At 40.7% G+C, this 23,162-nt stretch overlaps 1 protein-coding gene across 1 annotated transcript; it reads right to left on the bottom strand.

Moving 5' to 3' along the window:
- Positions 1-1,510: 1,510 nt before the first annotated feature.
- LOC129451595 (transient receptor potential cation channel subfamily M member 2-like) lies at positions 1,511-22,747 on the bottom strand. The gene is made up of 7 exons (XM_073854796.1): positions 22,644-22,747; positions 18,438-18,606; positions 17,965-18,145; positions 3,126-3,292; positions 2,994-3,047; positions 2,354-2,615; positions 1,511-1,617 (listed from the first exon to the last, which is right to left on the bottom strand). Exons 1-7 carry the CDS (start codon positions 22,745-22,747, stop codon positions 1,511-1,513), a joined length of 1,044 nt encoding a protein of 347 aa, XP_073710897.1.
- Between the last annotated feature and the right edge of the window lie 415 nt (positions 22,748-23,162).

Here is a 23,162-nt window from a genome sequence, read left to right as displayed (position 1 = left end):
TCTAATGGATGATGCTAATGATAGTATATTGTTAACTCAACTCCATCTCAATTAGACATCCAGCCATTACCACAGTAAACCAATTACACTAAATCGAGCTAGTAAATGTGATTAACTCTATAAAAAAGGGATCAAAATCGAACCTTTGAACAGAGCTTGCAGAATGGCAACATCAACGTCGCTGTTTTTCTCTTCGTCGATACGAAACACAGTCAGCAAATGAGGCATCCGGATTATGTCCTGAATCTAAAGAAAGTCAACATTACAACATGAAATAAAAACTCAATAATGTTGAAACAACTCTTAAGACTGATGTGTGAATCTTTTTGACTGATATTTTAAACTGAATTGATTTATTTGTATCAATGTGGTTTCTTCATCTTCATTCCAAACAAATGAATCTTGTAGTAAAAACTAAAATAAATTATTTTATTTCATCACCTTTTTGGTCCACTCAAAGAACTGAAGCTCAGAAAAACGTTTGTACTCCTGTCCAAAAAACTTCTTTATCAGCTGTTTAATATGGACCACAGTGACCTTTGACACTGGCAGATCGGCCACCTGAGCGATGACGTCTGCCAAACGGCCGGATCCTTCCAGGACGACACATGGCGTGTTGTTCAGCATTGAATTATAAATTGTCTGTGAGTATGAACATAAAAAAGATCATTCAGCATAAATCTGAATTTCTTTGGAAACTTGGACATTTTTTTGAGATTTTCTAAAATCTCACGTGTAAAGTTCCTGGTCCACCCTCCAGCGCCACACAGACCACAGGTATCGTCACACCACTCTCTATTAATAAAGATATTGTAAAAAGATAAGTAAAAAAATACAGGGTTAGATTTACTAAATGGGGCAAATTAGTGTGAGAGCGCAATTCCAAAAAAGTCGCAAATTACGTAACATTGTGTATGTACGTGTGGCTTGTTAAAAATCCTCTGTCTTGTACCAGACACTCTCTCTGATCTCTGCAATGCCTTTCCTATCAGCAACAATTACAGCTATTTCAAGCACAAAATGATTTAAGACTTGCTTGCCGTTAAATAATGATGCAAATACCAGTAATATCACACGCACAGACATTAGTAAATTGCGTTGCGTGAATCATTTGAATAATCTCCTCCTATAAATGTTGTTTCTGAAATGGAAACTCCTAGAAATGCATATGCAAAAAAGTCAGTCGCAAAAATAACAAGACCACACCTTTTCAGCGCTAATGATCCACTGCACGTCTTAGTACATCACAACAGTCATTATTTAACGCCAAAATGATGGTTTGCACTGACACAATTGTTAGTAAATCTGGCCCATAGTCATTTCAAACAGCTTCAGTGATGTTTGATTTACAACTGGTTGTGTTCAGAGGTGTAAAAATACTCAAAAATGTTACTCAAGCAAAAGTACAAGTACGAAGTGTAAATTTTACTCAATTAAAAGTATTAGACCCTGTTCACACTGTCATGCCAAATCCAATTTTGCTGCATATCTGATAGGAATCCAGTCACATTTAGAACGCGTGAACTACCAAAAACGACATGAAATCCACAGATTGTCGTGCCAGCGTGACGTCATTGCCATAGAAACAGTGCCGATAATCCGGAAAATGACAGAACACTACAGGACACACGGATCAGATGTAAACAGTTGTGATACACAATATGTTTTGAGAACAGGCACGCTCAACTCCCAAATAGTTTATGGGTGCGAATAATAAAAAAGTTATACAAATGAAAAACCGCACTCTTAAGATATAATTTCATAGATTTATTCATATCATGTCCACACAGAAGCCATTTTGACCTAAGCCTAAGGTTTTTTTTCATTTTTATTTATTTATTTTTGTCAAATTGCATATGCACTAAAATTAGATTTGGACTGACAGTATGAACAAGGTCTTAGTCTTGATAGAGAGGCTGCAAATAGCAGGGAACGTGTCACATGGGAACACACTTCAAGTATTGTCGGTTTCAAAGAAGCAAAAAAATCTTCATCATCAGATGAACTGTTGGCCAATTCCTTAGTGTGGTCCAAAGGATCCAGAATGAATAACATTTAAATTAAACTGACTATCAGCGCAATTCAATTAAGAGCAAGGGAAAATTTAATGAAGTGATCCCTATAAGAGAAGTACTTTTTGACTGTAAATAAAATTGTAAGGAGTAAAAAGTACTTTTAAAAAAAATGTAATTAAGTAAAAGTAAAAGTATTGGTTTTTAATTGTACTCAAGTAAAGTAAAAATACCCAAAATAATACTTAAGTACAGTAATCAAGTAAAATTACTCAAGTACTTTACACCTCTGGTTGTGTTGTAGTTTATAAAGAGAAATACTTCAGCTTGCAGCACTTTACCTCTGTTCCCCATTGGCTGCTCAGAAATCCGTTTCTCCATTGGCTGCTCAGAAATCCGTTTCTCCATTGGCTGCTCAGAAATCCGTTTCTCCAGTGGCTGCTCAGAGATCAGTTTCTCCAGTCGAGCCCGCAGTTCAATTTCACCTCCATAACGTCCATGAGTGCCATCATCCACCAGAAGAAAATGAGTATGATTTTCATCCAGACATGAAAGTCGTCCTTGATTCTGCTCATCCAGAGAATAATTAGCTGTGAAACAACCCTGACAGAGACACAGCATTATTAATATCATAAATATCAACATTACAAACATAAAAACCCAAAATAAAATTCATGCTTGAGTTGTTTTAATATACAGAAATATTCAGATGTTAATTGGGGCACAGAGGACCTTATTGTTCTTCAAGAAATTATTATTGTTATTATAAAAGCATTGTTGTTGCAGTAATCATGAATCTTACAGTTGTTACACAATATCTGTCAAAATGAACCATCAAAACAAGGACTCTAAATCTTTGACCACATTGTGCTATTTCCATATAAAATATTATTACATGTGTAATGTCGAGCATATTCTGTATGCAGAGGCGGTCTTAACATAGAGGCATAGGTAGGTGATCGGATGGGGGGGCCTACGTACCTTCGCCTTGGGGTCCAAATTTGCTAAATCCGCCACTGACTGTATGGCTATTGGCTGTGAATACAGGTGAGTTTTTATAGTTATTGCTCATATTTAATGTGTAAGTTGATGCAGGTAAATAAAACCTCTTACCTCAGGATTGATAAGTTCTTGTCGATTATGAATGATACCCCACGTCACCACACCGATGACCACGATCTGTCCCTCCATTGAGCTGCTACTGAGCTTGGAATCTTGCACGGCCATACCCACGTGTTTCATCACACCTGTATGAGTGCCACCTGTCAGGATCCATGCATCTGACAAAAGTTAAAGGGGTCATAGTGTGAAAATCTGACTTTTCTGTGTTTTTAATGCTATAATTGGGTCCCCAGTGCTTCTATCATTCTAGAAAATGTGAAAAAGATCAACTCAGTAACTTAATTTTGGTAAACCAATCTCTGCAAGCATGTGGAAAAAATACCTCATTCAGATTTCGCCTGTTTTGAGACATAGATAGCGAGTCTTATTATAATAATACCGCCCCTTAATATGCACTATCCAAACATGGCACTGCCATTTAATGCAGAGAAAAAAATAATTGACAACACAATTGAGTTTCAAATTCAAACAAACCACCATTATTGTGATCAGTGTTTCCATTTCAACAGCTCATTTGCATTTTAAAGGACACACACAGATACGGCACACTTTTGCTCGCATCTACAAAGTGGCAATTTTAACATGTTATAATAAATTATATGTGTGGTGTTTTGGGCTAAAACTAAACATACGTACACCAAATATTTATTTGACATCTTTAAAAAAAAATTCATAATATGACCCCTTTAAGAGGTCATATACCGCCAGACTGTTTTGGACAGATATATTTCTATTCTTATCATTTATGTATATTGTTGTGGTAATGTGTATTTGACAGTGATGGCTAGGGAACATTTTATCTGTGCATGACACTTGACCATACTTTCAACATGTTACCCAGTCTGTGAAAACCCAGCTAAAGTCATCTTTCATATTATTCTGATATTTCTGTGTTTTCTATATAAAATCATAATGTAAATAACATTCTGTGTTTCTTGATATCTTTAATAATGACTGAGGTCATGTGAAAGATTAAAGTAAGTGTGAAATTAATGAGTGAAATTAAACTTTGATGGACCAGACCTCATGAGTGTCATGTGTGTGGTTCCCTTTTCCAAAATGTGTTCCCTTTCAGTCGGTCACCATGATGTCGCGTTGTGACTGACGAAATTGGGAACCGCTTCGCGGAGACCTATCTGCTTCGAGAAAGTATTAAAACGCCAATGACCTTAGCATGCAGATATTTGCATCATCTGCCTGCTCCTTTTTAAAGACAGCTGTTCTCTCATATCATGGTCGGTGCGTCTTTTTAAAGACACACTATGCAGTTATTTCACCTTAATATAACAGCTTTATTTCGGTGGTAAACAATGTCATAGTAGGGCGAATCATCCTCCTGTTGAAGCTCGGGGAGGACGAACAACGTTATGAAATAATGCATTGTACACAATTAACTTTGTCATGTCATTTTGTAATGTTTACAAGAACACAAATGAAATGATACAGAAGATATAGACTATAGACTGTTTACTTGTGATTAAGCTGCAATTATGTAAAAACATTATAAGCCAGCAAACGCGGTACTTTATTATTATATGCCTACTCTACACTTGGAATAAACTTCTAATTATCCTATTACCTTCATCTGTAGTTTATATACAGTAGCCTAATATTTGTATGAAATTGTGAAACATTACCTGGTCATTATGTCACAGGTGGCGTTTTGTGAGGGCGGAACCAAAAGTGTGGAAGACGGGTTCCGCCCGACGATGGTTCCGCCCGGACGTTTTACTCTGAACACCGGAATTTCCGGGGTTTCCCCAATTACGAAATCAAGCCTGATTTCGCCCAGGTGAGGGTAATCTACGCAGGGGTTGCTGATAGGCCGATGAGGAGAAGGGGTAGAGGATATAAAGACCTTTGAAGACATCAAACGGTGTGCTTGTTATGTACTTTGTGTGCGCTGTGTTGCTGCTTTGCAGACGCTCTGTGCTGGCCTGATCGTTCCCTTGGGGAAGTAAAGGAAGGAAAGACAGCTAGCGAAGGAATATTGGGAAAGTTTCACTCGTGAGTGAGCAAGATTCAGAGCAACGGGATTACAGATACAGGAGGCTAATGACAACTAAGAGTGAGTAAACAGCCATTGTGTTTACCGTGTACTACGTTGAAGAGGAGTTGCTTGGTGTGTGTTTTTCTTGTGTTTGAGGTCCCTGGCCCCACCAGAGAGGGAAGCGTGGGCGAGCCGTGGGTTGACCGGAAACACGGATGAGACATTTGGATAGGAGGCGGCGTCTACGAATCGATCAGTGGCCCTGCAGGACAAGAAAGCGTGGGTGAGCCAGAGGAGTAACAAACAACATATCAGGGCTGTGAGTAATACAAAACCTATTCTCAACGGTGACCAAAACATCGCCCAACCATCCTCCCGAGGGAATCGAAGCCTGGTGGCTAAGTCCACATTTAATATCTGTGGGTGCTGTGGGTGAGTTTCACTTATTACTTGGTGTTGCGCTGTGTTGCTGTGTGTATGCTGTGCTTGTAGCGACCAAACTGCCGGCCTCGGCCGAATCGTGAGATGATTATATCTGTTGTGGCCTGAGTCCTACGGCGAGAGTGAAATTAAGCCCTGGCCCGGGTGTGTTGGAGAGAGCTTCACTCCTCGATTGAGCGGACAGTGGTGAAGCCCAGTGGTGGATAGGAGTGAGTATTTTCTGAAGTGCACTGTGCGGATTGAGGGTCATAGTTGTGTGTGTGTTCGATCTAACCAACAGAAACTCGTGGTGGCGGAGCCTCAACGAAAGTTCACTTCCAACTCTGGACCCCGGTCGTGGAAACAGGAGGGGGAGTTCGGGAAGCGTTCGGCTCCGTGCCACTGGACCCATCGGTCCCCACGACGCCCGAGACGCTTGAGTGGACGGGTGAAGGAATACCGTGCACCAACGCTGTAGCGAAAGTCCACTGTCTGAGAGTGAGTGCAAAGACCCCTAGTGCTGTGAGTAACATACCCTGTGCAGCGATATTTGATCTGTGCTTACAGCAACCACTTACCTGTGTCTAAACGAAAGCTCTGTGTGAACGAAGTTCCCCAGTGTTGTGAGTAACTTACCTCTGTGTAGTGTTATCGACTTGTGCTTACAGCAACCACTTACCTGTATCTCAACGAAGGCTCTGTGTGGAACGAAGATCCCCAGTGTTGTGAGTAACATACCCTGTGCAGTGATAGTTGATCTGTGCTTATAGCAACCACTTACCTGCGTCTAAACGAAAGCTCTGTGCGGAACGAAGATCCCCAGTGTTGTGAGAACTTACCTCTGTGTAGTGTTATTGACTTGTGCTTACAGCAACCACTTACCTGTATCTCAACGAAGGCTCTGTGTGGAACGAAGATCCCCAGTGTTGCGAGTACTTACCTCTGTGTAGTGTTATTGACTTGTGCTTACAGCAACCACTTACCTGTATCTCAACGAAGGCTCTGTGTGGAACGAAGATCCCCAGTGTTGTGAGTAACTTATCTCCGGTGCAGTAATATTGATCTGTGCTTATAACAATCACTAACCTGTGTCTCCTCGAAGGCCCGGTGGAAAACGAAGATCCCCAGTGTTGCGAGTAACTTACCTCTGTGTAGTGCAGTGCTTCTCAAATAGTGGGGCGGGACCCCCAGGGGGGGCTCGTAGCGACACCAGGGGGGGCGCGCGAGACCCTGGGGAAAAACACTTTTTCAGGAAGTTATTTTTTTGCACTGTCACTTAAAGACATTACACCCCAATCACACTGATAAGCCGCTTGAGTTTTTATTATTATTTATTGATTATATTTAATTAATTTTTTCAGTATCAAACGGTCAAAAAATATTATACTTTGAACAAGGGTTGATTTTTTTTCAGGCAAATTGATGCATTTTAAGTCTTTTCTGTTACAGACTAAAAACAATGTTAATAAAGTTATTCTTTGCTGTAAGTTGATCGATATTTCTTTTTTTGTGTTTTCTTTAATGTTAATAAGGATACAATGTTTTGCAGGTGTGTAATTTTATAGATAAATTATACTATTTATATCTAGTCGCGGCGGAGAGTTGGGGGGGCGCGAAATGTTTACTTCTTCCTAGGGGGGGCGTGACAGAAAATAATTGAGAAGCACTGGTGTAGTGTATTGATCTGTGCCTACAGCGACCACTTACCTGTGCCCCAGCTAAGGCTCTGTCGGGTACAAGGACCTCCAGCGCTGTGAGTTGTTTCCCTGCATGGCCCACCAACGATCTCTGCTTCCAGTAGCGGCTGTAGAGCGACGAACCTAAGGCATAGGAGAAAGAGAGAGAACACGGAGAATCAGAGTAGCAGTAAGACCACATCGAAGCACATTGTGATAACTCGTTTTCTTGATTCTGCCTCCAGGAAGAAGCGGAGCGCGCCACGGATTCTAGGACCAGAGCCCTAAGGAGCCCCTGTTCCCCAGTCCTTGTCCCAAGTGGCCCTGGAGGCGAGAGGAAACCATATTAGTTTTAAATTGCCCTTTCCCCTTTCCCCCTTTCCTTTTAAATATTTAATATTGTTTATTTTAAACGTAGTTTACTTGTCTGTCTGGTCATTGGGGTGGTCTTGGGAAACTCCTCGAGGTGGAAGAGTTGAGAGGGGCGTGACCTTTAGCATAGTCGGGTCCGCCCCCGTGGTGTGACAATTATCTTCGGAGGTGTACTAGAGTGGGATATTACGACAGTTGCAAGTATTCTCCAGCGACTCTAGGGGTCGCTGTTTGCCAAAAACGTCGAAAATGCATAGAGCGGCTTTAAAGATGACATTCCGGCCGTGTGCAATGTGTGCAACGCTGAGGCAGTGTTAGGTGAGGGATCATGTTCCATCTGCAAGAACATGTCTCTTGTGGATCTGAGCAGTTGGGTGGCGTTTGTCATGATTTCGGTCTTACCGGTTTGCTGTGTGCCTGTTTCCCTTTGATGTCTTGTATGTTTGTATCACAGATCCACATGCGTGTCTCTCACAGGTGTTCCCGTTCGCTGTGATTTCCTCACTACGTCATCATCACCTGAAGCTTGTTTGATCGGCAGTAGTATATAACTCCCCCTTTCCCCTCAGTCTTTGCGAGTCCGTCATTGAATGTACTAGTGGTGCCTCTGATGCATTTCTCCATCTTGTCCTGTCTTGTTAATTCTCAGTTTTTGTTCACATATATTAGTCTGTGTTATCTGCTGTCTCGCTTTCACAGACTTCCAGTCACCTATGCCGCTTCAATCTTCCCAGCCCTGCAATCAGCCTGCTCATGAATTAGAGATCTACTTCACTGTGGAGATTTTGGAATACCACGAGTCTCAGTCTATCTGCTCTACTGCTGCACATGTCACAAGGTGACAATCTTTTTGGGCAGAACCAAAAGTTAGGAAAGTTTGGTTCCGCCCGGATGTTTCCGCCCAGACCGGGAAGAGGAAACACCGGACATCCGGTAGCATCGCGAAGGGCTGTAATCAGCAAATGAAGCACAGCTGTGTGTTGTTAAGCGTCGCGCCGGGTGATTGGAAGACGGAGGCACACAGAGGAGTACTTAAGAGCAGTTAAATCACAGTTTGGGGTGCTTAGTGTGTGAGTTGAGGTGCGGAGCTGTGCTCGTCCGATACGCATTGGAGGCTGGTTGTACTTTCTCTCTCTCTCTCTCTGTCGTAGTTCGCAGTGGATGTTGGAGTAAGAGAAAACCCTGTGGGTAGAAGAAACATCGGTATACGTGACACATTTATAGAAACCAAGGAAGAAGGAAACGAAACAGTTTGGCAAAACATTAACCAAGAGGACCGCTGTGAGTATTAGCTTCTGGATTTAAATGAAGTGTAACAACTAACCTGTGCATTTACCGAGCACCTCCAGGAAGAGGAGGGCGGCCCTACCCCTGATCCAGCGTGGTAGGTGAGCCGCAGGAATAGTTGGACTCAGCAGCCACAGCAGCAGAACTAAACCTCCCGGCCGTATTGTCACCGCCCCCATCCGACCTCAGCGAAGTGGAGGACGTCGGGCGTCTCTTGTGTACACCTGTAGTGTGGTGGGTGAGTCCATGTAATTTAAAAACCTTTCACGTTGAAGTGGTGCTGTGTATTTGCTGTGGGTTGCTGTGCAAGTGCTGTGTGTCTTGTCAGACGTACCCCGCATCATCCATTTTTACTGAGGAAGAGACGGAGAGGCTGACGGTCGCAAGTAATATCATCTATTATACGCTGTGTGCGGTTGGAGTGAGAAGTGACGGTGTGGGCCTCTGGAAGCCGCCCCCGTCTGTATGTCGACAGGTTTCGGAGTGTGGCGGTGAAGACTTGAAAGCTGGCTGTGTGTGTGTGAGTACAACTACGGGCCGTTGCATTGCTACTTTACCTGTGTGTTTTCCCTTGTGGCAGAGTGAGAGGCGAAGGAGTTCCACCGCCCCGTGGTCTCTACAAAAGGGCGCCCCTGTCCGGTATTCGATCGCCCTACGGGCATTGAGGATAGGGCAGCGCTCGGCCCGGTGAGACGGTGTGACAGTTCGCCCCCCTGCTGACCAGCGAACTCGCCGAGAGGGTCGGGAAATCATCGCCCGTTTGCCCTTCTGTGCAGGCCAGCCGTCGTAAGCCCGCCCCCGTGCATTGTCGATCAGAACGCCGTATAGCGAGCTAAGGGAAAGCTGCACTTACTGAGAGCTGCCTACAGCGGAGAGGTGAGAAGCATTCAAGTTGAATTAACCGTGTTATTGTGTCCAAGCTGCCTGTGGAGAAAGAGAGAACAAGAGCGAACGTTAGGAGAACGAACTGTGGACCGTCATACGTACCCAGAGCTGTAAACAGCGAAGAGGTGAGAAGCATCCAAGTTGAATTAACCGTGTTGTTGTGTCCAAGCTGCCTGTGGAGAAAGAGAGAAGGAGAGTGAATGTCAGGAGAACGAACTGCGGACAGTCATACGTACCCAGAGCTGTAAACAGCGAAGAGGTGAGAAGCATCCAAGTTGAATTAACCGTGTTGTTGTGTCCAAGCTGCCTGTGGAGAAAGAGAGAACGAGAGTGAACGTCAGGAGAACGAACTGTGGACCGTCATACGTATCCAGAGCTTTAAACAGCTAAGAGGTGAGAAGCATCCAAGTAAATTAACTGTGTTGTTGTGTCCAAGCTGCCTGTGGAGAAAGAGAGAACGAGAGTGAACGTCAGGAGAACGAACTGCGGACAGTCATACGTACCCAGAGCTGTAAACAGCGGAGAGGTGAGAAGCATCCAAGTTGAACTAACTGTGTTGTTGTGTCCAAGCTGCCTGTGGAGAAAGAGAGAACGAGAGTGAACGTCAGGAGAACGAACTGTGGACCGTCATACGTACCCAGAGCTGTAAACAGCAGAGAGGTGAGCAGCATCCAAGTTGAACTAACCGTGTTGTTGTGTCCAAGCTGCCTGTGGAGAAAGAGGGAACAGAAGTGAACGTCAGGAGAGCGAACTGTGGAAGATCACACTTACCGAGAGCTGTAAGCAGCAGACAGGTGAGGACGACCCAAGTCCAGATTAAACGTGTCTTTGTGTCCCAGTCGCTGCCTGTGGAAAGAGGAAGAAAGGAGAGTGAGCAGTGAAGCATCTGCCTAGCGCGATACAGGTACAACGGGCGAAGAGAGAGTTAAACCCCTAAATCACACTATTTTGTCTTTGCCTCCAGGAAAGAAGAGGAGGGCACCACAGATAGCGGAGTTTGGCAGGAGCCTGTGTTTCCCGTCTCCCCCCCCCCCCTATACCTTTGGTCACCAGTCCCCCTGGAACCCCCGTTGCCCTCTTCCCCTTCTTACCACCTCCCTGTGCCGTGGTCTGCCTGGAAGGCAGAGAGAGGAAACTTAGTTTTAATTGCCCCTTCCCCATTTCCCAAGTTATTTTAAATATTTAAATAAAGTTTGTTTTAATACTTACCTGTTCTTGTGTTGTCTGGTCATTGGGTTGGCTTTGGGGACCTCCTCGAGGTGGAAGTTGAGAAGGGGCGTGGCTTTAGCCATTAACAGCCAGCCCCTAGCCGTGACACACACAGCTGAGTTGACTTTTGATTCATTGGATTACTACCGTTGTCAGCAGGACATTGTTATTGTTCTTCAACCTCAGCCACATTGTGACTTTGCTGTATATTACATCCTCAGCTAGCTGTCCAGTACTGAGCGCTGTCCAGCGCTTTCCCTGCTGGTTTATCACTAATGTTTTTCTCTCCATCTATCACAGCTCTGGACCGTTGCTGCTGGTGAGCTGTCCCTTTTGGGTTGGTGCCGTGGTTCAGTTTGCTGAATAATTCCACGGCGATTTAATTTCCCCCCCTCATTCCCTGTGGCTCCCATGACGCGGCGCTCACGGGAGCGGTCTATGTGCCCTGCCCCGTATCGGGGTCCCCCAGCCTTCACCCTGAGCATTAATTGCCAGGGAATATTTCTATGTGCTCTTTTCCGGGGATTTGATTGACTTTTGGTGGCTGAGAGACTTTTTCTGTGTGAGCTTATAATAAAGAACTCTGCTCTGGAATCCTGTGTTTGTGTTCCTGACAGCGTTTCTCCAGAACCGCCGCCTCCCTCCATTGCAGACCGGCCCTAAGAAAGTGGCCGTGAAGCTCCGAAAGGACAACCTGCGTATAACAGTGCTGAATCGGTCTGCTGGGTCAACCAGCAGTTCTTAACACCCTGATCCACAGCCTGAGGTTCTGATGGAGACGGCAGGGGCGTGTTCTACGTCACCCGCTGCATCCGTTGGTCCTCCCGAGGACTCCATGTCTGTTGTAACATCGGAGGGGGGGCCGTCTATTTTGGATAGGGCTGTGGAGTCCGTGTTCGACCCCAAGATAACGGTCATGCTCACTCGGGCTGCCGCGGTGGTCGGGCTGGAGTGGACACAGCCTCCACAACCCGAACCGTCACGTTTCGCCCACAAGTTCTCGGCCGCTCAAAAACAGACTGAGGCGATCGCTCAGATAATACCGCGTTGCAAGAAACCAACTCTTGGCCCCTCAAAGCCAGCCCCTCAGATTGTTGATTTCTGTTCTGCCAGGTTTCAGCCGGCACCCACAAATCCACAAAAAGAGCGAATTCCTCTTCCTTTTCCAGGTCTCCAGAGGAATACGGAGCTATGGTCGGGTGCAAAACCCTACACTCTTAGAAATAAAGGTACAAAAGTTGTTACTGGGATGGTACCCTTTCAAAATGGTACACCTTTGTACCAAAAGAGTAGGGATGTCCCGATCAGGTTTTTTTGCCCTTGAGTCAGAGTCCGAGTCATTTGATTTTGAGTATCTGCCGATACTGAGTCCCGATCCAATACTTCTATGATACATAAAAAAAGAATAAAGAAGAGCGAAAAACAGATCCAGGACGTTCCTTATGTCATGCCAAACGCATTGCTGTTTCTGTGTGAAGTCAAAAGGGTCTGTGCTCTGTGCCAGCGCATAACTATTGATGTGTTAAAAAATAATGAGAATATAGTATATATGTTAAGGGATTAAATTGGGGTTTGTTTTGTGGGGATGCTCTGTTAGCCGGGAGGGTTTGAGGGGTAACATGTTTAATCCTGATGACAGCAAAGCCACTGGTGTGTTTCAATGACATTTTGGACCTCTGGTAGGATTTTATAAGTTTTAGGTTGACCCAAACTTTAAAACCTGAACATTAAATTATGCAAATCTATGAGTCTGACAGCCTGTATGCATTTGTTGCACATGTCATTATGCACTATTGATCAAACTTTGAAGGAAGTTATAAGACTCAACCTCCTTGACTAATTCTAGGCATAAGATAGACTACCCAAAAAGACTAACAAGAAAAACAACATACTTATTCAGCAATAGGCTATGTCTTATAAATCAGTTAGTTAAACAATCACTATAGTTAGGTCTCAATTGATTTGTATAATCAAAATACATGATTTTATTAAACTATACAACAAGTAGTATCCAGTTATATAGTTAACATATTGTAATAAGATGAATGACTTGGCTATACATACTTTAATGCTTTGTTTCTAGACTTCTATTACGTTTTTTCGACGTGTGCACCATTCTTACCTCTCTCTCTATCTCTCATCTCTACAATGTGTAATGTGATCCTCCTACGCGATTGCGCGTTCTTGAGGTTCTGAGTGAGACGCAGAGTTGCGTACTGATGTAGATTAACTGAGCACATAGTGACAAAAACAATCGACACGTCGTTTAAATGAGCGAAATACCCGGTTTTGTCGCGCATGCACGAGTGTGTGAAGCCTGAAAACACGTGAATAATGATTCGCGTCACTTCACACGCACCAGCGCAGCACGTACACTGGCGCTGAGCGGAGGGAGACCTTCAGTATGTAGAGTCCTGATCGGAAGGTAACGTCCGATTCCGATCAAGTCTGAAACCACGTGATCGGGGCATCCCTACCAAAGAGTGCATATTAATACTTCAAAGGTACATATTGGCAGCATAAAGATACATTTTTGTACCTAAATGGTACATATTAGGAGCTTTTTAAAGGGTACTGCCCCAGTGACAGCTCTGTACCTTTATTTTTGACAGTGTATGTACTCCTCTTCCTCTATCACCAGTGGGTGTGTTGCAGGGGCCGGGACCCAAACAGCGGAGTTCTCCAGCTCAGCCACCCATCTGGGAAGTTCGGTCAGTGTTTCACTACACAACACTTTGTGCCGTTAATTCCTCTCGTTCGGTTTCTGGATAATTGGAAAGAGCATACCAGCATGTCACGTTCGCTTTTACGCACAATTCAGCTTGGCTATACAATTCAATTTGCTCGGCAACCCCCCAAATTTGCCCCAATTCAACAAAGCCTCACATCTTTTAAACGTGGTGTTGATATATTTGTCGTTATGAAATTAAACTAAACACACACATCGAACTTTTACAATTATGTTATTGATAATGTTACCACGGACATGCATGTTTTTTTTACAAGTTCCTCAGGTCACATGAGCCCTTTTTGCGAGCAGAGGAGTCGTAGACTCGTAGCTGCATGCGTGATCTGAGTTGCTTGGTTGCATTAGTATTAGCGATTGGAACTGGGCGATTTTGACCAAGTGACTCAAGTGACTCAAGTGACTCGCACAACCCGGTGTCACGGTAGGAAAATCCATTGTTTTCCTCCGTGTCATGTTTGTGTGTGTGTGTTGTTCACTTACCCCTGCCATGTGCTCGTTAGAGAAATCCCTTTCACCTGTGTGTTGATTGTCTCGCTCCAGCTGTTCATCATTACATCATCTCCATATATACTCACCTGACTTTCTGTTCCCTGCCAGATTCTTATGTTTGCTCAGTCTCCGTGTTGCTTGGTTGTTTCGTGTGCTCTGGATTACGTGTTACAGTTGGATGTGTATTGTCGTCGTCGTCTTCGTGTGGATGTTCCGTGTCAGCCTGGATTTCACCACTGCTCACCACTCCACCAACGTCGCACTCAAAGCACCAACTTCCACCGTAGTCATCGTCACCATTGCCTTGAACAACACCGGACTGGATTACTTCCGCATTGACTCTGAATACTCTCTCTTTGTTTACATAAAATAAACATTGTTATATTTTTCACCTGCATTTGCTTCCGTCTCTTACAAGTCATTACACCCGGATCATATTAGTGAGTGACTCAGATTAACCCGAATCCTTAAAAAGATCCGGGTTGACCATCACTAGTTGGGCGACACCTAATACTTTCACTAGATTCTATAGTGTTCGTATCAATTCAATTCAATTCAATTTTATTTATATAGAGCTTTTCACAATTGTTAAAGGGATAGTTCACTTTAAAATAAAAATGCTGTCATCATTTACTCATTGTCATGTTGTTCTAAATCTGTATGAATTTCTTTTTTTCTGATGAAGAAAAAAGAAGATATTTTGAGAATGATGGTAAACACACAGCAGTAAGTGACCATAGACTTCCATAGTAGGAATAAAAAATATGATGGAATTTAATGGGTAGCGTCAACTGTGTGCTTACCATCATTTATCAAAATACTTTCAAAATATTTTTTTCCTACTATGGAAGTCTATGGTCACTTACTGCTGTGTGTTTACCAACATGTCTCAAAATATCTTCTTTTGTGTTCATCACAGAGAAAAAAATTCATAGAACAACATGAGGATGAGTAAATGATGACAGAATTTTCATTTTAAAGTGAACTATCCCTTTAATTGTTTCAAAGCAGCTTTACATTACAGTTTTTTCCAATTTTGCACAATTTTGCAAACTAGTCTGGTTTTATCAAAAAACTTAACACAATTTACAAAACCACACACCCAAATAGCAAAATACCACATATATCCTGCAAAATGAAGCACTCCAACCGAAACTACATATAACATTATCAAAATCAAACCTTGACACAAATTGGAACACACTTCATTCATATTACCAGATTTTTGTCTAACCAACTACACACAGTTGGGCATAATGAAAAGTGCACTTTTCTTTAGTATGCTTTGCCATAATACTAAAATATGTATTACATGCACAGAAATATTTGCAGATACACACACATGCTGTTGATTTTTTTTTAATTTTTCAGCAAACAAGTCACAACGCCTCGTCCACATCACAGGCAATATATTTTCTTGCCAGAAATCGAGAGAAAAGCGCTTTGAGCGCATTATCCATCCCTAAATTGCACCCACATCAATCTCATCACATGCCTCTTCCATAGTCTGCAAAAGAGGCATGCGCACAAAGGGCTGCTGGTCATATACCTTCCATATAACTCTTCAATGGGGTTCAAAAATGGCGAGTATGGTGGGAGGTATTGCACGATAAATGTTTGGTAGTCAGCAAACCAGTTTTGGACTGGGGCTGCACGATGAAAGCTCACGTTGTGCCATACTACAACATACCGGTTTCTTTGGTCTGCATCATTCATACACTCTGATAGTATGAGAATGTTGTGGAGTCTTTCTAGAAATGTGAGAATATGGGCTGTGTTGTATGGTCCAAGGTTGGCATGACGGTGGAGAACACCATCCATATTGGAAATGGCAGCACACATTGTGATGTTCCCACCACGTTAGCCAGGAACATCTATAATGGCTCTGTGGCCAATGACGTTCCTGTGGTCTTTTCTAGTGCTTACATCCTGATTGAAGTGTTAACAATTAACCATTCAGGTGTTTGGGCAGGTGGCACATATATCTTGTGCAGAGAACCAGGTTTAGTGCATTTAAAAAGTGCCATTGTGAATTGCAAAATGTGTGTAAAGCAGAAAATGTGTTTAGACTTTTGGAGACTTGAGAAGAGGTGTTGCTCTCTTTGTGTCAGCTGTTCATGTCATTTTAGTGTGTTAGCAATTGGAAAAAACTGTAATTGATGTAGGAAAAGCATAAACAAGCAAGCGTAGTATTAATATAACGTATACAGTAAAGTAAAGTAGTTAAGCCAAAGATGGCGGACTCTCCAGGGGATGAAAAAAACCCCTAGGAGAAAAACTCTCCTGGCTAGTCAAGGGGGAAAACTCCTAGTAGGAGAAAAACCCCTGAGAGAGATACATATATTTATAAATATAAATACTATCAGGGTATGTGAATGGGCAGCAGGACGGGGTCAAGGACAAGACAAGGAGAGAGAAACAGAATCCTACTAGCGTAGGGGCCGTTCACATGTAATGCAAGTGTCATACAGTGGTTTAAATCAGCTCGGTCTCGGTCATCGAGCGTCTCTTTTAGCATAAACCTTTTAGACGTGTCTGAAGCAGGCACTTATTCTGATAAGACACATGATGCACACAGGATCTCTTAAAGCGCAGAACACATATTAAAAAAAAAGATCCCCACACATGACGGGCTACACACATGTTGTGATGAACTTCACATCGAGTGCACTCGAAAAAAGAAGTCACCGGCCGCCACTGCCCTAAACCCAGTATCTGTCTTTACCTATCTGCCACAACCTATTAAAGGCTTAAATAAACCTTATTTCCTGTCATACAATGTGTTTCACATGGTTTGTGGTTCGAAAAACACATTATTTTCCAAATATTGTTCCACCTCTATGCGCTGCCTGAAACGCGTTGATTTTGTACAAAGCTTATCATTCTGAAAAGCGCTGTGTCCCTGATTGTCCAGCTAATCTGTACGTTGTGATTGGCCTGAATACCTCTGACATCATCCGAAATGTGATGCTCCTTACCATGTTTTGAAGATTAGCTCACAATGCAATCCTGACAGGAGTTATTATCGTCTTTACTCCATTATCAATACAAGCCCAATCGATCCAGAAAATGCAGATGACCAAGCCGACCAATCAACGTTACCAGCGCAGCTTGAGATGAACATAACAGATCAGTATACTAAAACCATGTCTCCATTTGTGATAGTAGATACAACAAACAACAAGCGCTACTCTACACTGCTCAAAACTTGTTTGAATCATTAGTAAATGCTTTAAATATAAAGGCATAGACTATTTACTGGCTGTGAGTCAGAAGCGGGTGGAGTTATGATAATGACAGTCATGTCAGGAAGTAAACTGTTGCCTACAATCTGTGTGTTTGTTGTTGTCCAAGAACATTTTTTTAAGTTGAAGATAATGCACGTCATCATTTACTTTGGGATTTGTACCTTTGTATATCATTAACATGTACTAATACACACTTACACACCAAAAATCATGAATCGGAAAAATGGGTGTTCTTTAAGAATAATGAAGGTCTTGAACAAACACAGACCATCAAAATTGTCTGTAATATAAACTACATCTGTATGTTATTGTTTCTAGTATTCTTTTAGCACTGAATTAAATTTTGATTCAGAGTCGACAAACTTTGATGTAGAGTACATCACAGAAATATAGTAAGCTGTTATTAACTGACACAAGCTCTCTATATTGCTCATTTCTCGAAAGTATCGGATCAGTTATCTCCCTGGCATCGGCTCTGGGCACTTAGATGAGCAGACGCTGGTACCTGTGGTCTGGGCCACTTTGATGAGGCCACGCCGAAACTTATCCTTCAATTGACTCTTCATGCCGAAGTTTTTGGCCCCACCGGTTACTGATATCAGGAGATTGGGAAGACGTAGTTCCCACTGCTTTGTCATCAGCTGATAGAGATGCTCAGGTGGCGTGGCCGATGATATCCGAACATACTACACACACAAGAGAAGACCTTCAATAAGTTTCCAAATAATCTTTAAACAAGATCAACATAAATCTTGTTTGTATAATATACCTGTATAATATACCTGTTTTTTTGTATATTATACAAAAAAACAGGTCTAGGTAATATTTTGCATACATTAGAAATATCACCTAATTTGCCACTTTAGCTTTGTGTTATTACATTAATGTAATTTACTTACAGATTTTGAATTTTAGTGATAGTAAGATTCATTGATAGAAAATGTCTAAAACTTAAAATATAATAAACAAGCTTTTCACCTTCCCCAATTTCTGTCCAAGCCCACCAAAACTAATAACTCCATAGGCATCAGTGGGTTCTTCTCTGATGTGTTTGTGATGACTCCACTCTTTCCCCAAATATTGCGCAGGTTTGATGGCATCATCGCAGTGTTGTACCTTCGGGTATCCACACTTACAAATCCCCTCACTGTCAATTATAATCAGAGGTGGGTAGTAACAATTACATTTACTTCATTACATTTACTTGAGTAATTCTTTTGGGTAACTAGTACTTTTAGAGTAAATTTAAGGATGGATAAGTTTACTCTTACTCAAGTACATTTCTAGTGAAAAAACTGTACTTTTACTCTGCTACATTCGGCGGCGTTACTGCGCTACTGTCAAATGGTAATAATTAATGAATATATATATATATATATATATATATATATATATATATATATATATATATATATATTTATTTATTTATTTATTTATTTATTTATTTAAAAAAAAGTTTAGAGGGCTTGTTAGAAAATCTTGCGAGACGTTATAGAGGCTACGTGCGTTGCGAGAGGTGGCTACGCAGTTTCATAATGTGATGCATGCTTTGTTCACTAAATGAGCTGACATCTCAGCGTACAGGAAATCAAGATCCAACCTGAAGTAAGTGTCACAGTAATGTCTATTTGATCACTATTAATGGCCATTTCACACACTGTCCGAGTGTTTTTGCCATATGCATGTCTTGCTATGTCTTGTGCAAGCGATGACAAATCCTAGTGTAAGTTAAACCATATAAACAGCACGTTCACATCTGCACATTTCTATATCATTTTCTCACAAAACTAAACAAACTGTATAATGCATAATGTAAAGACATCTTGCCTTTATACACAAATCTGGACACCTCACTAATGTGTACACAATACATTCAAATGTATTTTATTTACAGTAAATCATTCCAAAGGATGTTTTTAAAGAAACATGTATTATATATTATAATAAATGTAGAGTTGATTTGCACAAACAGATAAGTTCCATATGAAATTGTAAAATGATCATTTTTATGTTGCTCCTGTTTATGTTCAGTAATTGCACTTTAATGGCAATGAAAATATCCCATTCATATAAAAACATTATAACAAACAGACACACACTTTCTTATTTTGTTTACTGTTTGCTTGTTTAGGCAGATGCTGACAAGTTTGTGTTGTGAACATGAAAATAGTTACAGAGTTAACCGTCAGATAACACCGTCAGACACTATCTGCAAATGCTCAAGACAGCTTTATTTGAAAAATACAGTAAAGTTACACATTACTGTATTTAGTGACGTAACTAAGTACAAGACACTGAATATGTATGTTTCACAGTTTCACTGCATATGCTCTTTGCAATTCTAATCTGTTCATAGTATTATATATATATATATAAATATGATTTTGACAACTAGTTCAACATTTTTGTATGTAATGACTCAAGCAATGAAATGAGGACTATTAGTTTTATATGGAATGACTATTCAGCATTCACAAGTATAGTTAATATTGACTGACATGGCATAAGCAAATGATAATGTTATAAAACAGCAGAGAATTGTATGAAAGCATTTGCAATTTGTTCGAAGGAATGAGAAACTGCTACTATGATGTGCACAAATGACTAAATGTTGTGGAGGTTGAACTAACTGTTGTGCAAATGTAAATAGTGATGTGAGAAATGCACCAAAGCGACTGAGAAAAACTGTAATGTACCCATTGCAGGACTGAGATACTTACAGTTTTTCTCAGTCGCTTTGGTACATTTCTCGAATCATACTCACAATTTGCAAAACAGTAAGTGCATTTCTCAAAACAATTTGTACAAATAGCAAAACACCATGGATAACCTGCAAAAGCCACTCTTTTACTCAAAATGCTTAGTTCATCTCTCAAAATTAAATATCTGTGTCAATGAACATGTCAGTGCCATCAGAATAACAAGTCATTGTGTCATTGTGTATGGATAAGACAGTCAAATTGTTTAGTCATGTTGTCAATATAACAGTTTACTCTGAAGTGATGTTCTGATGTAAACTATGGCTAAAGTTTTGACGACAAGTATTGTAAATTGTAAGTTACACTTACTATAAGTTATGTGGGAGTTTGATTGCAAGAGACTGGACAAAATTTACATTTACGCTTTTACTGTTTGTACTGTAATTCGTTGAAAGACCATGTCATTGCCATGAAGAAAGATAAAGACAGCACTGCATAGCATAAAGAGAAAAAAAAACAAAAGTAGAAATGTGAACATGATAGATGTCTAAAAGATGTCTAACCATAGCCCAAGAATAGATGATGCATATACTTTTAGAACATGTAAAAGAAATGAAAGCAAACACCTTGAACACACTTTGCTTACATGTTGGAATATCATACATCTTCAAGTTATTTTGGCAAAAATGGCATGTAACCAAATTCAGGGTTATTTAGGGTAGAAGTGGGTTACTCATAGCCGGACTATATTGGGTCAATAGTTAGCAGTCATTTCAACGTCTCCGTTTTTGCTTGCTGGGGACGTTTCTGTCTGTTAGAGAAAGTCAAGATTCACCCGGGAGCAATTTACCAATTCAGGACAGATTTAGAAAAAAATGTCTAATGGAAATGTATAGAAATATGTTTGACCATATTTTGACAACATGTTCAACCATTTTGCATGTAAAGACTTATACTATGAACTAATGCCTAAATATTGTGGGGGGTGAGACTATTCAACAGAGAATCATTATAATACATTTTGATCAACATGACAAAAGCAACTGATAATGTAGGAAAAAGCAGAGAATTGTACATAATCATTTGCATGGATGTACTAAAGCATTTGCAACTTGTTCAAAGAAATGAGAAACTGCTTTTTTGATGTGCACAAGTGACACAATGATGTGAGAATTGAACAAGCAGTTTTGAGAATTTCAGTTCTGATCTGAGAAATGTACCAAAGCGACTGAGAAAAACTGTAACTTAGGTTTCACGTATAAGCAGAACAATGAAACTTTTAAGGAGAGGTTTGTGAAAACCCTCCAAGTAGTCTGAAATTCAGTGCTTTTGCTATACTTCTTTTTCAGATCGGAAGTAACAAGTAACTAACTACTTGAGTAGGTTTTTCATCTAATACTTTTTTACTCTTACTCTAGTAAATAATTAGATTGATACTTTTACTTGAGTAATTTTTTGTATAAGTACTTGTACTTTTACTTGAGTACAGAATTTGCGTACTCTACCCACCTCGGATCATAATTCACATTATTCACACAAACACACATGCACGCACGCACATGCACACATTATCAGCAGCAGTTTACTTTGCAATCTCCTTTGTCAACAGAACAATAGAGATGAGTTTTAATGCTGATACAAAATAAACCTGCACATGATTGACACACATATCACATTACATCATATTGATAAAAAAATGTTTGTAAAATGACAGGTCACCAGAAATAGATAGATAGATAGATAGATAGATAGATAGATAGATAGATAGATAGATAGATAGATAGATAGATAGATAGATAGATAGATAGATAGATAGATAGATAGATAGATAGATAGATAGATAGATAGATAGATAGATAGATAGATGACTCCTGAATTCTAATTAAATTCTTAAATTTGAATTGAATTTGAATTGATGTCAAAAACAGGATCTAGAATTACAATTCGAATTTGAATTAAAGGAAGCAGAATTGCAATTCAATAGAAGTTCAAAGAAATTCATATACATATTATACAGTAAGTAAAGTGTTAAAAATTAAGCTTTCAGTATATGTCAGATATGATTGCATTACATTTAAATTATATTAGTTAGAACTATTTTAACTATAACATTAACAGGAAATGTTTCCCCCCCAGCAATTAATGTTAAAAACTCTAGTCACATAACAAATAATTAAGTTTGATTTGTTTGTAATTGTAATTTTATGGAACACGATGGAACTTATTTTCCCAGAATGCTTTACTTCAACCAAGTATTTAAAATGGTTGCCAAACAATTTTCCAAAGTAACTTTCCTAACACTAATTGTATTTCTAGTGTGTCACTGTGGAATTTCCAATTCCAATTCCAATTTAACTTTCTGTAGGGTGGAGTCAATTCAAATTCCAATTCATGAATTGAATGGAGGCCAATTCAGAAATTCTGAATTGTGCACAAGCCTGATAGAGGGAGAGAGAGAGAGAGAGAGAGCGAGAGAAACACATACCTAGCAGCCTCCACATAGAAACAACACGTTTTCTTCTTGATGTTATTTTTATACCAGTCATCGCTCCCGACATTGCCATTCAGCTTCACTCTTGTCTCATCCATGATCAACATCAGACTCAGTGTAAGTGAAGAATATATAGAGGTGAATGAAAAAGAGAGGGAGGGGAGGAGACTGCAGGACAGGACAATCCACATAGTGCAGTCATTTAAATGAGGAGAGTGATGTCATTTACAAATGATAAGAGCAAGACAGAGAGAATCTGACCCTGCATCCCACTTCATATACTATCATCTCTAAATTGTAGTCGAAATTAGATTTGTGATGTCCCATTATTTTAAATGCACTCAGATGCCTACTGTATACTTTATTACCATATCAAAAATAGTAGCCTAAACACATTTTGGGCAGGCTTGTGCACAATTCAGAATTTCTGAATTGGCCTCCATTCAATTCATGAATTGGAATTTGAATTGAATTGACTCCGCCCTACAGGAAGTTGAATTGCAATTGGAAATT

Source organism: Misgurnus anguillicaudatus, chromosome 17, assembly GCF_027580225.2.
Source record: "Misgurnus anguillicaudatus chromosome 17, ASM2758022v2, whole genome shotgun sequence".
Taxonomy (NCBI): Eukaryota; Metazoa; Chordata; class Actinopteri; order Cypriniformes; family Cobitidae; genus Misgurnus; species Misgurnus anguillicaudatus.
Note: the sequence above shows the minus strand (reverse complement) of the source record. Positions and strands in the feature narration are given on the sequence as shown.